This window comes from Microtus ochrogaster, chromosome 19 (assembly GCF_000317375.1).
Source record: "Microtus ochrogaster isolate Prairie Vole_2 chromosome 19, MicOch1.0, whole genome shotgun sequence".
Taxonomy (NCBI): domain Eukaryota; kingdom Metazoa; phylum Chordata; class Mammalia; order Rodentia; family Cricetidae; genus Microtus; species Microtus ochrogaster.
In genome coordinates, this window is record NC_022021.1 from 23,461,618 (window position 1) to 23,474,986 (window position 13,369).

Below are 13,369 nucleotides of genomic sequence, written 5' to 3' on the forward strand. Positions count from 1 at the left end.
TGTGTGTGTGTGTGTGTGTGTGTGTGTGTGTATGCACACGCGGGCACTCACGTGTGCAGTCAGAGAACTTGGGGAGTTAGCCTCTCCTTTCACTTTGGGTCCTGGAAACAAAGCTGAGGTTCCAGGCTTGCCAACAGCACTTCCACACACTTAGTCAAATACACATACTTTATGATGATAGAACATAGGATTATGATGTGACATGGTTTTGAAGGAAGAACAACTTTTTCATGTGGTTCCTCAGGGCATAGAGTTCAACTCAAGTTCTTCAGTTCTCTTTCTGCCCAGCCACAAGCTAACACATTTATATAACTATGGACAGGTCACCTGTTAAATCAGACCCCAAAAGCTGGTGTTTCTACAGTCTACTGTAGTGCTATCCAGGAGTTTCCTGCAGTGGTAGAAATATCCTCTATCTGTGATGTAGTAACTGTGGTGATCACATGTACGTTTTGAGATCATAAAATGTTAGTGAGTGTAAACAATGAAATTTTAAGTTTTATTAAAGTAATTTTGAAAACTGAATATCACAACCACAGGTAGCCAATAGATATGGAAGTGAACATAATATAAAAGGCTATATAACCTATAATGGATGCAGTTCATACCAAAATTTTATTTTAAAGCAACACTTAAACAGGGCAGTTTAAGTCAGATGGGAGGAGGAACTGGGAGCTTTCAGGAAGGTGTCTTGGCTCTTTCAGCCTTCCTTCTCACAGTGGCTCCTACAAACTCAAGCACCATATGCAGATGAATCGCAGACATGGACTGGTGTTAATATTGTGCTCCAGAGTCAAAGCCATACACTGGGGGACAGATACCACCAACCTTCCATCTTCATGGGGGCAGAATACAAATTCCTGCTCAAGGGTTCCCACTTTCCACAAACAAACACAGCAAATGGCTCATAGTTTTCTAAGTCAAAGTAGGTGAGGGAGTAATGGCACCCAGGTAGGTGTCTACTCTTTTATTCTTCTTTTATTTTATGTTAATTTTTTCTTATATTTTTGTTGGAATGAATGTCTGGTGTCCAGCAGGCTGTGCAATAAAATGAGAAGAAAACTCTCAAGGCAAGACTTGATAGAGCAGAGGCACAGGAAGAAGACGTACAGGACACATATTTTTCTTCCTTACCATTACAAAAATTCTTGGGTACAATATAAGATAGCCTTACTTAAATACAATTATCATTTAAAAAAATCTTCAAAATTGATTTTAATTTAAAACACATTTTATAATACTTTTGAATTCTATAACTTTGTGATTATACTCCAGTGACACACACACGTTCTAGTATATGACAGATGGTCAATATGTTTAAATAAATGAGTTGTATAATTCAAATCGATAAACATCAAGGGACTAGTTGATTAAAAAGTAAGCATCTGAACTGGGAAGTGCCCCCTGCAGCATGTCCTGGACAGTACTTACCTGGAGAGTGTTTGCTGGATGCAGTCAAAGCTGCCCTGAGGGTTATCTTTCCCCACATTGGACAGGTAGAAGTTAAAGTTGTGGACTTCACTGAGGGGATCATTTTTGGGAATTTTGACAAGCTAAAAGGTGGGAAAGAGAGAAACACTTCAGTGCTTATGAAATTCTACCTTGCTGGTTGTCCAAGTGAATCATCCATTTCTATAGCATTTAAATGACCAAATAGTTCAAGCAACCTGACAGACATGCCTGTAACTCAGCACGATCTTCTGCCCTTACATGTGGGTAAAAATATCACTCCTGTTCAGATATGAGCCCTGCCTAACAGCTTCTAAATGGTCAATCTAATCTTTTGCTGTCTTAATACACATTTAATATCTTCAGTTCTTACTTTTTTGAATAGTACCTTTGAAGAATAACTAGCAGCACAGGCAAAAGTTCAGACAGCTTGGAGCATGTCTTGATGTCCCATGATTCCTTCATTCAATCTCATGCGTATACAATAGGGTCAACAGTCCACAGAGGTCATATTGTAAATCCTGCCCAGACTGAGTCCTGGGCAGCAACTTTCAAATGGGCAGACATGGTTTTCTTTCTATTTGTTTTTGAGATAGGGTCTCAAGTAGCCAGGCTGGTCTTCAACTCATATAAATTGAAACAGGCTTTGAGTCCCTCACCTTCCTGCTTCTACCCTTCCAAGTGATGGGGTTATAGATAAACATTTGGCCAGGTTTTTTCTGAGGCTTTGCTCAAGTTCTTGTTTCCCTGCTAGGTGAGAACAGAAGACCTATTAGTAAGTATTCCTTCTGATTGATACCCAGTGTCTGAATCAGATAATACTTCCTGTATATAGTAGGAGCTCAGTAAATTTGTGTCAAGGAATTAGAATCTTCTATCAATTCTACTAATATACACTACTCTTTCACCAAGAAGTTTTAGCTAACTTACACATTTAGCTCAGATATCTAATAAACATAGTGTAGCTCTACACTTTTAAAAAACATTAACTTTTGCATATGCATGTGTACATGCATGTGTGTGTGCTATTATCTCAAATTGGAGAATCCCATCACAAAAATATTTTGCATGAAGTAATCACTGTGCACACTACTCAACATGTTCAGGTTTGTTCTAAGGTAGATATAAGAGACTTTCATATTATGATCATGACCAGAATAGGAAAGAATCACAATGAAAAATACGTTTGTATAACTGGCTCCATGCCTTCATGGAAGGGTTTAAAATTTATTGCACACAGGTTCAAATGGAACAAGCAGTGATTTAGCCATTCCTCTAAGAGGTCTGGGAAGATATTTCTGGCACCTAATGGGAAGTCAGAGATATTGACAAAACCCTACATTGCACAGCCTCAGCAACAAAGAATTGGCCAGACTGAGAAGTCAAAGGCCATACAGAAACTTTGGTTAGAAACAGGTAAGTGGATGTCTTTAAAGAGAAATTGGAATTCAGAGCCCATCGATTTCTAAATAGAAGAGAAAATTAAGCTTTTAAAGAAATAAAGTATCTATTTCAACTGAAAGGAATCACTTTACTATTTGAGCCCTTATTTCAATTATAACTTCCAATGAGACAAATGAAGAGCAGGAAGGATAAGCAAGAACATATGAGCCACAGAATAACTTATTCTTAAATATGGCTTCTGCATACTTTTTTCTTTTCTTTCTCTAATTGGAAGTTACAAAAGTTAAGGTATTCAGCTAAAAATTTCAAATAGATCATGAGTCCTTAAAGACATTCCCCTGACTAGAGGAAAGCTTAAAATACTTAAAATTAAAATTGAGAAGCTTCTCTCTCACCAAGGATGTTCTTGCTAGATTGCTTCTAAATTAGGCCCCAGAACTGATTTCCCATGGTAGTCAGTTACCCAGTCTTCAAGGTTGACCCTAAAGTCTATGAAAAGCAGTACATGCTCTCCCCATACCACACTGCTTCCTGGGTACTACCAATTTGAAGGCTGGTTCCTAAGAAAGTGAAAATAAAGTGCTATCCATATAAACAATGGGACAAGGTCCCTGGCACAGGGGAATAGAGCATATTCTCAGTTCTGCTGCGATTCTACCTCTCTGTAATGGCTCTGAATTAGAGAAGGTCTCAGACCTACCCCAGATAGGGCCTTCACTGAATCCTCCCAGGTTAGTCTTTTGTTCCCCCACCAGCTCTAATTATCATATATAGCCTGCCATTTCCAGTATGTCAGTTTTTCTGCTCAGGGGCTGTGGTGCTATGCAAACTTGCCAGTTGTAGACCTAAGTGATGCCTTGCATAGTTATTTCATTCTTGAGGGCATACTTAGATACTTATATAAATAAACTGCATCTAATTTCTCCCTTGAGAATAAATACTATTAGAAAGTATTAATGATTGCATAATTTCAGTTTCTTATTTAGAATTAAGGGTATAGAAATGTATCACCATATCCAGATAATTGGAAAAGTAGTTATTACTTTTTATTCCAAAGACAAGAGACTAAACATCAAAGACTTAGGTCCACAATCCACAACCTTCCTTCCCAGCTGCAGTCTGTCTTTAGTAAAAAGCTACGAAGAAAATGTTGCAGGAAACTTTCAGACATTCATAATTAACATAGGCACTGTATACCATGGTGTGTTAAGTCAAGGCTCTAATTATTTAGATATAGACTCAGGCATGCAGCAATGGAGTACTGTTAAAAGGTCATTTCAACATCACTCACAAACTTGCTCCCTCAAGGACCCAGGGCAGAAGCGCGTGCACACACTGCACACACGCACATACTGCACAGTGCACACACTGCACACATGCACACACGAACACAGTGCACACACTGCACACGTGCACACACACGCACACACTGCACACACGCACACATGGACACACTGCACACGCACGCACTGCACACATGCATGCACACACACACTGCACACATGCACACACTGCACACGTGCACACACTGCACACATGCACATGTGCACACATGCACACACTGCACACATGCACACGTGCACACATGCACACACTGCACACATGCACACACGCACACATTGCACACACTGCACACGTGCACACACTGCACACGCACGCACTGCACACACTGCACACAGATATTTGCTTATCAGCAGTTGACAAAATACTTTCCACTCCATATGGGATCAAAGTATATGCTAGATTAAAACAAAAACAGTAAGGCCTTTTCATTTAATTAAATGTTTTATTTTGTGGATATTACAAGTCTTAAATGGCAGTGCTGTTCTTTGACAGTAATTATATGAGCATCCTAACCTTTTCTGCTACAGTGATATAAATGCTCGATGAGACATTTGTGACCGAGCAGTGCCAGTTTGATATGGCAGTTCTTGGGGTTGAAACTGAATCACAGGACCAGGGAAGACCAGGTCATTTTTTCAAATGTCTTCATTATATAAATTAGAGACAAAGAGGATCAGTGAGCTGTTTGAAGTTATATTCATATTTAAAATCGCCACCCCTATACTCTCAGACCACTTTCTCTGCTTCATGGCTGTCTGAAACACTCATTAACTTGTGATATTAACATATTTTTTATGTTTACGGCATTTCTTCCTCCACTAGAATATAAGCTGCTCAAAGAAAGATGCCTTTGCGTGCTTGTGAATGCACTGCCAGCATTTTACATGGTGCAGAGCACAAAGCAGTATTTGCTAAGTCAGTAAAAATGTCGATCAGTGTCTCAGGCAGAACTAGAACTGGTGTCTGCTCTCTTTCCACCAGGGCTTCCAAAATATGCTGGAAAGTTTTATTTAAAAGGGGGCGTCTAGCCGGGCGGTAGTGGCGCACGCCTTTAATCCCAGCACTTGGGAGGCAGAGGCAGGTGGATCTCTGTGAGTTCGAGGCCAGCCTGGTCTACAAGAGCTAGTTCCAGGACAGGAACCAAAAAGCTATGGAGAAACCCTGTCTCGAAAATCAAAAAAAAAAAAAAAAAGGGAGGGGGACTTATTCTTCAAATAAGTTTAGGAAATGCCAAGTTAAACAAAATGGCTATGCTGGCTGTAGTTGTTTTGAACCAATTAGTGTGACCTAGAAGTCTACCTCTTCCAATCCTCCAGTACCTCAGGAAGTCAGCATGTCTCTTGGTACCATCTGACTGCTCTGCTTACCACTCTGCTCTACAGTGTCGAGACTGAACACCAAGCAGGTGAAACTTGCTGGAAGCATGTAAGCATTAGAATTCACTGTTGCTTTCAAACTCTTCCCGGACTTTTATTGACTCTGATTTCCTAATAACATAGAAGATAGTTTAGAGATGTCTTTTGCATGCACAATACAGGTCCCACAGTACTGGTGCAGAATCGGGACAGAAAATAGAAACCTCAACCTGAAAGCCACAGCTCAGATGAGGGTTTCTGTTCTCACTCTAGGCCCAACACAATAGGTTTAGGGAAGTAAAGAAATGGCCTCAGAACAACCCAGATGTACAAACCAATGTGGGGTAGAAAAGTAGGAAGTAGAGGTACCCATTTATGACAGCAGAAAAAAATGAAGTCTAGAAAGACAAGGAAAAACTAAGGCAGGGGCTGGAGAGAGTCTAACACACGCCAGAGCCATCTGAAAGCTCATGACAGACACTTTGTTGATGAGGGTTATGGAAAATGTCAAATGCAGCCAGTACAAAGAAAAATCCTGGAAATTCTCCCAAAAGTATATCAAGTAGCAATAAACATAAAAAAATTCAAGATAATATAAATCCATTTGCTTCTTTGATTTAATCCTTAGCAAGATGTCTGCTAAGGAAGGGAAATAGAAGAGATAACAGCATTCTCTTCTAGTCTCCACACACCTCACCTCAAGCCAGCAAACCCTTTCAAAAGGGCAGCAGCCCCAAACTGGGTGATTCCTAGCTTAATGCTCTCACACTTCTAATGTGTTCTTTATAGGCTGTCACCACTGTAGGGGAAACACTGATTAATGGTAGTATTTACAACTAGTATTATTTGTAGAACTATAGTTTCATTAAGTATACACAAGTACTCAGTGAGGGCTACTCTATTGGGTACTGTTTAAATTTCTATGGCATGCTGCTGAATAAAACTAAAATCTCTGCCATTGTGTCTATGTACAGACATCTATAAGTGTGATGGTGGTGGCGAGGAGTGAGAGACAGGAAGCAACAGAGGGCAGCAGGACTCCTAGAAATAAGAACTGTGAGGACAATGGCATGGGGTTTTGATCCTACTTAATTTTCCGGCTTTGTGGGCGCCTAGCCAGTTTGGATATGGACGGAGGGGGAGGACCTAAGACTTACCACAGGGCAGGGCACCCTGACTGCTCTTTGGACCGGAGAGGGAGGGGGAGAAGGGTGGGAGGAGGGGGAGGGAAATGGGAGGCTGGGAGGAGGTGGAAACTTGTTTTTTTTTCCTTTTCTCAATAAAAAAAAACTGAAAAAAAGTAAATTATGGAAAATATTCAGTATAAATAAATGTGCCATATTCTCCTATCAAAAAAAAAAAAGAACTGTGAGGAATGAGAAGGAGAACTAAATGACATACATGGTCTTCTGTCTGAAATAATGGAACCTCTTCAATGTGTGCATACATATGAACATCTGATCACTTCCTTTTCTTTCCTTCCATTAATTTTTTTAATCTTAAAAAGTGATGATCAGAGCCGGGCGGTGGTGGTGCATGCCTTTAATCCCAGCACTCGGGATCTCTGTGAGTTCGAGGCCAGCCTGGTCTACAAGAGCTAGTTCCAGGACAGGAACCAAAAACTATGGAGAAACCCTGTCTCGAAAAAAAAAAAAAAAAGTGATGACCAGAACCCACTTACAAGCTGGGCATATATCTTAAATACAACTAACTGACCATTGTTGGTTTCACCAGCTAAAAAGGGCTTCAACACCAATTCTGTTATGACTCACTCTGCAGCATCATGGCTAAAATTACTTAGAAGACACCAGGTGGCTAGGAGTGAGTTGGTTAGTCTCTGGGCATTTCCAGGAAAAACTGGGGTGGGGTAGGGTAGGCAGTTATTGTCAGGGAAAAGATGCAAATAGTAGATATTGGAGGCACACCAGGGTAAAGCTGTGTGGCCTAAGGAGCATGAGAGAATAAAACATTTTGAAAAACCAAAAAAAAAAAAAAAAAAAAAAGAATGGAAATTAGAGCCAAATACTAAAGCAGCTTTTGAAAAAAAGTGGGAGAACCATGGTAAAATCTGAGTGAGTTCTGTGTTCAAAACGCAATAGTCATGGCTGGGCTCATATGAAGAGCTGGAGAGCAAGAACTCCAAACCCCCAGCAGTTAGCTCAGCACTCTCACCGCTCTTTTTAGAAATCGCCTTAAACATCTAAAAACATTACAGAGGATTGATGCTGACATCGAAGAGAACGGAAGTATCTTCACATCCCTGAATCGTCTCTGTAGACACTGAGGCCACTGCTATCTTGGCGACTCAGCCTCCACTCCTCTCCTCAGACACCGTCATGTTCTACAGGGTCTACTCCTTCTCCCTGATGATTCCTCAAGTGTGTGCTCTCAGCTATCTCCCCTGCTTTGGTTCAAAGCCTCTTGTGCTTTTGACAATGTCTTTCAGCTTCTATTTTGATCCCTTTCCAATGCCATCCTTAAATCATTCAGCTCTTTCCCCCTACATCGCTAAGTTTTTAAATCTAAACTATTCTCATATGCCAGTCTGAACACAGCAGTCCACACAGCATAGCACTGATGTTTTCCATCCTGCTCCCCCTACGCCCCTACGCCCGTGCACAAGTGAAAGACACCCAGCAGGACTGGGCCTCACTCTCAGAGGCAGTACTGCTAACCAGAAAGCACTGGGCTCCATCCCTACTTCTTGTTTACCTTGTAGCAATATTTCTCTTACTTAGGACTCAGTGCAGGTCCTTTTCTGCTTAGGGAACCTTGCTTTCTGTAGGAGGTGGGCTCAGTTGCTCCTTTCCTGGGTCCCCACAGTCTCCTCACCCTTTCCTGCTGTCTTTACTAAGTTGAATACTGAGTACAGGTTTATGTCTGTCTCAACAGACTGAGTTGCTTAGAAGCAAGGGCCATGGACATTGTAGATCCCTCATAATACTTGCAGGATTTATCTGAAAAAAAAAAAATGCCAGCGATTTAAAAAAAAATCACAAATGAATTTGAAATAGCTCCCTTAAGGGTCTCTGGAAAACCAGGATGCTCCAGAGAAGACACAGAGCGAGGGTAGAGACGCCTGCTGTGAGGCACCAATGTCAGGAGGAGGAAGTTTTTAACCTCTTCTGCTATGTTTAGCCCCAAAACCTGGGGGGAAGTGGCTTCTTGGGTTTGTGGTGCTCAAATTTATATTGCATGCTTGTCTTTTAATACAAAGTATTAAAATTCATCTTTACTAAATGCAGAAACTCTGGCCTCACCAAATTCCATTTGAAAACACTCCTCAACTTCTTAAAAACACACTGCATCTTAAAGGTCTCATGGAGAGACTAAACACTTCTCAATGAGGCATTCTCCTGGTCAACTATAAAGCAGAAATTGGTCTTTTGAAAAGATAGTTTGTTTAAACAAAGCTCAAATCCGAATTCTATAAGGAAAAAAAACTTACATGTGATCCAAATCCCCTCAGGTCTCTTCTCTTCCTGTTCTCCTGGGGCCCTGAGGGAAGCCACACCAGCCATGCCAGGAGGAACTGAGGCAAATACTGGAGGACCTCGGGTTTATGCCTGGCAGTCACCAGCAGTGGTGTAAATCTAGTAGAGAGACTGGGACTTGACAGGTAGGAGCTGCCCTCAAGATCAACAGAAAGGCTGGTGTTGGCCTGAGATTTTGCAAAATGCATGGTTTCAGTTCAATTCAATCAACATCACCACGAAAACTTGTATGCTGACTAATATAAACAACACTGGGTTTGAAGAAGAATATTTCCAAATTGAAATGGAGGGGTGGCTAGCTCTTAATTCTGTGTTCCACTTTCAATAGCAAGACTTTTTCTTTTAAAGCTATTTAGATTTTTAAAAAATAATCTAAATTTATTTTTTAATAAATGCGCATGATGGGACATGTCTTTGATTCTGGCGCCCATCCTCCCAGCTGTGTAATGGAGTTGGTTGTCCTTATTCTCCTGCCACTATTGCCACTCTTTTTCCTCCTGACTTGACTCCTAGAAGAAGGCTGACCTTCTGGCCTTTTAAATTTTTAAAAAAGTAAATGTAAAAGAATGAGGTCAACTAGTTTCAATTATTATTAGTATTTTAATATATATTTCTGAGGTTGACCTGTTGGCCTTCATTTTTTGGCTTTCATGCTTCATGTATCAAAACATAATCCTAAAGATGAAGCCTGCTAGTATTTGAATTTTTATAGATCTTTCTCCAAATACCTGCTCCGAAAATAATAGATACATAATTTTACAAGATGTATTTCTATTTAATTTTCATGAGTCAAAACCACATATTAAACCTATGAAGGATTAAGAACTATTTTTGGTTTCATAGCTACGGATACAGAACATCAAGTATTAAATGAGAGATTGGAGTCCTGATTCCTAAAGAGCCTTAGCAAGCCTGATAGAAGATGGAAGTAGGAGAACCTGTCAAACCTCCAGATACGTTCATTTAAGAATGTAAGAAACAAAGGATTAAAGGATGTTGACAGAGGGTATGGCTGGCTTACTGGGACAATCAAGGTATGCTGATGTCTCCACACAGAAGAGAAAGGGTGCATTCTTACACATCAGGAGCAGGGCAGTGCTGCGCGTGGACAACGCAGGCCATGAAACACGTAGGTGATTATCCTCTGGAGAGGATGTGGCAGGACAACAGTGTTGTATGAAGTAGTAAATCATTTTACCTCTTCATCAATAGCCAGTAACTCACCCGATTCCTACAGTGTGTAGCCATGTGGGAGGGGGGAGATCACTAGTTTTCTAAGTTTGTTATGTTCCTTTAGAGGAGACAGCCATCAAAGGAGAGTGTAGAGACCCAAGCATGTTAAATTATTAGGACTATAAACAATGGTATTCAGAAATGTCAAAACAGCAAACTATGTAAACGGTTACATAAGCACTATAACTATTTTTACAATTACTGAAATAGGGAATTATCTCAAAGAGTCTCTTACATTATGAAGATAAAGATTATCCCCACTGTTTGGAGGAACATGAAGAATTTAAAATTGCAAAGAATTCAAAACCACCCCTTCTGGTATTATCAGATGGGGACTGACAAACATCTGGTGATACTTCTTAGCATCTAAAGACACTACAGCCAGGCAGGCAGTGGTGGTGCACGCCTTTAATCCCAGCACTCGGGAGGCAGAGGCAGGCGGATCTCTGTGAGTTCAAGACCAGCCTGGTCTACAAGAGCTAGTTCCAGGACAGGCTCCAAAACCAGAGAAACCCTGTCTCGAAAAACCAAATAAAAAAAAAAATAATGCCCAAGGGTGTTCCTTATTCTTATAGCAGAAGTAATCAAAGAACAGTTAAGTGGGTAATAATATATTCACATAATAAAAGGTTAGGCAGCTATTTCAATGTAACCTTTACTATAGAAAAAGGCTCCTAATATAGCTCTAAAAATAGAATATTTAAAAAGTAGTCAATAAATATACTGCCTATGAAAATTTAAAATTTTATTTACTAGGTTTTTTTTTTTGTGTGTGTTTTGCTTTTTAAGATGAGGTGTCATGTAGCTCAGTCTAGTCTCAAATTCACTATGTAGGTGAGGTTGGTCATGAACTCCTTATCTTCCTGCCACCAACCCCAAGTTCTAGGATTACAGACATCCACCACCACATCCACGTGGCTCTGCAACTTTTAAAAACATGTATGTGAGAATGGAAAAAAAAAACCAAAATAAAAAGACTAGGAGAAATCCAAGCTAATTTCTTTGACTCTTGTCTCATTCTTCTTGTCTATACTTTATAGTTCTAACACGTCCATTCGCTTTCTTTCTCAAACAGAAACAAAACAGGATGAATAAAAATAGACTCTAGACCATCACTATGAAATTTGCCCTTCATGACTCAATCAGCTTAAATATTTTGAAAGCTGCATTAAAAAAAAGTGTCTTCAACTGTAAAATACTGTTTCTCTAACATCCACCTTGGACTTCCAAGTCTGTTTTCTTCAAGTTCCCTGAGGAAGACACAGAGTACTACCTTCCCTGAAAACAGGAAACAAAACTGCAAGCATCCCAAGAACTGTTTTTCTACAGCCAAATAAAGAACTTTCAGACAGCTGTGGCAAAGCAAGTCAGCACATGCTCACTGTCAGATGGAAATGGAACCTCCCTTGATAATCTTTGAAGATAGACTTACCAACAGAGAAAACCAAAAGTATCTACCTGAGTTGTACAGATGTGCCCAGTATTGGTTAGTCGAGTATTACTACATTCATAATGTGGCTACAATTTCTGTTTCCATTCTGATATATCCCCAACACAACACTACGCAGGACTATCAGTTTTTGGAATATTTCAGAGACTGCTCTTCTTTCAGGGGGTGTATGGAGCAGACCAATTTAACTCTTAATCACTTTCTACTGAACTGAGTTTGATAGCCTAACTCTGCTAGCACACCCTCTCTGCAAATCTAGCCAATGCTGCAGTTTATTCCCTAATCTGTCTTTTCTAGGCTGAACACCCCACCCCTCGGTGGCCCTCACAATACCACTGCCCCAGCCTTAACTCAGAAGGCACACACCTCTCCTCCCACACCTTTGATAAGGCTAGCAACTCGGCCTGGAAAGGGAACATAAAGGAGGCGTTCTTCACTGATAGATGACAAGGCAGCTCTGCGAGCAGCCGAGGAGCACATAGTCAGCTGTGTCTGACTACAGACAGTCCTCAAGGCTGCCTTCTCCATCCTCCTTGGCAGCTTCTTCTCTTTTTTTTAAACCTTTATTATTCAGCCTTTTACCTAGATTTTCATATTAAGCTTGACATCTCAGAAAATTTCTTTTGTGTTTGTTTATGGTACATTTAGGAAATACACTTAACAAAATTTTGAGGCCCTCTATTGAAATATGTTCTGGCTTTCTTTTTCACTTAACCCACAAAGATAACAAATTTCATTTAAGTTAGTAATACAAAGGGCAAACTTTAATTTACATATTTAATTCTACAGCAATCTGGGTCTCCTCTGAGGTTCTGCCTGCCTTTCCCTACCAAAGGTAACCAGTACTGGGCCTTCTGCTGTTATCACTGTGTTTGCTTTTTAATACTTCTATCGTAAGAAAAGCATGTGATATACCTTTTGTCTATACCCGTTAGATAAAAGTGACATTACCCTATGTGGTCCTCTGCTCTCTTGACAATTTCACTGCCGTGTTGCAGAGCTATAATGATGCGCCTAACTGTTGTGTATTCCAACACTGAGTTAGTACACACCCTAGTCTGTTGCTGTTCTTAGTAGTGATGCTCCCTGAAGGAAAGGCATGTTCTCCAAAGCTGAAAAAGTTCGTCAGTGCAGCTTCATTTCAGAACCCTCTTTCTATATCCACCTTCTCTTTTTACTAGAAAAAAAAGTACCTTGGAGTTGCCTTTTGAAAACCCTTTTGGTACAAGTTTTTGGTGATGATGGCAACCAGACAGCTCCATTTTGGCAGAAGGCTGGCAGAGTTATGGGAGAGCTGACAGAAACAGCTCCTACACAGCGTGACCCAAGCTCATCCACTTCAATTTTGAGTACAACTTCTCCATCCAACCGAATACTCAAGCAACAAACACAGAGCTATCCTTGACTTTCTCCTCTCCATCGTTCCCATTTACCTCTTCTCTCATCAGCCAAATCCCAGGAATCTTGTCCAGCAGCTATTGGCAAAGCATGCTGAAATGCAATCTGACCCCGTGATTCTTAGACTAAAACTGAAAAAAAACAGATGATGGTCTCCTGCAGGGTTTGAAAACCACTGGGTGTAACCTCCTAGAAGGCAGTGACATTAGTTCAGTGGACTGGGACTGAGACTCTCTATGTAT

General features: G+C 40.5%; 1 protein-coding gene across 1 annotated transcript in view; it reads right to left on the reverse strand.

Annotated features, from left to right (window-relative positions):
- The window catches only part of Ell2 (elongation factor for RNA polymerase II 2), a 63,695-nt gene that overhangs the window by 25,693 nt on the left and 24,633 nt on the right, over positions 1-13,369 (reverse strand). The window contains exon 3 of the mRNA XM_005356560.2: positions 1,432-1,553. Coding sequence (XP_005356617.1) covers positions 1,432-1,553 — 122 coding nt within the window. The remainder of the gene's footprint in view (positions 1-1,431; positions 1,554-13,369) is intronic.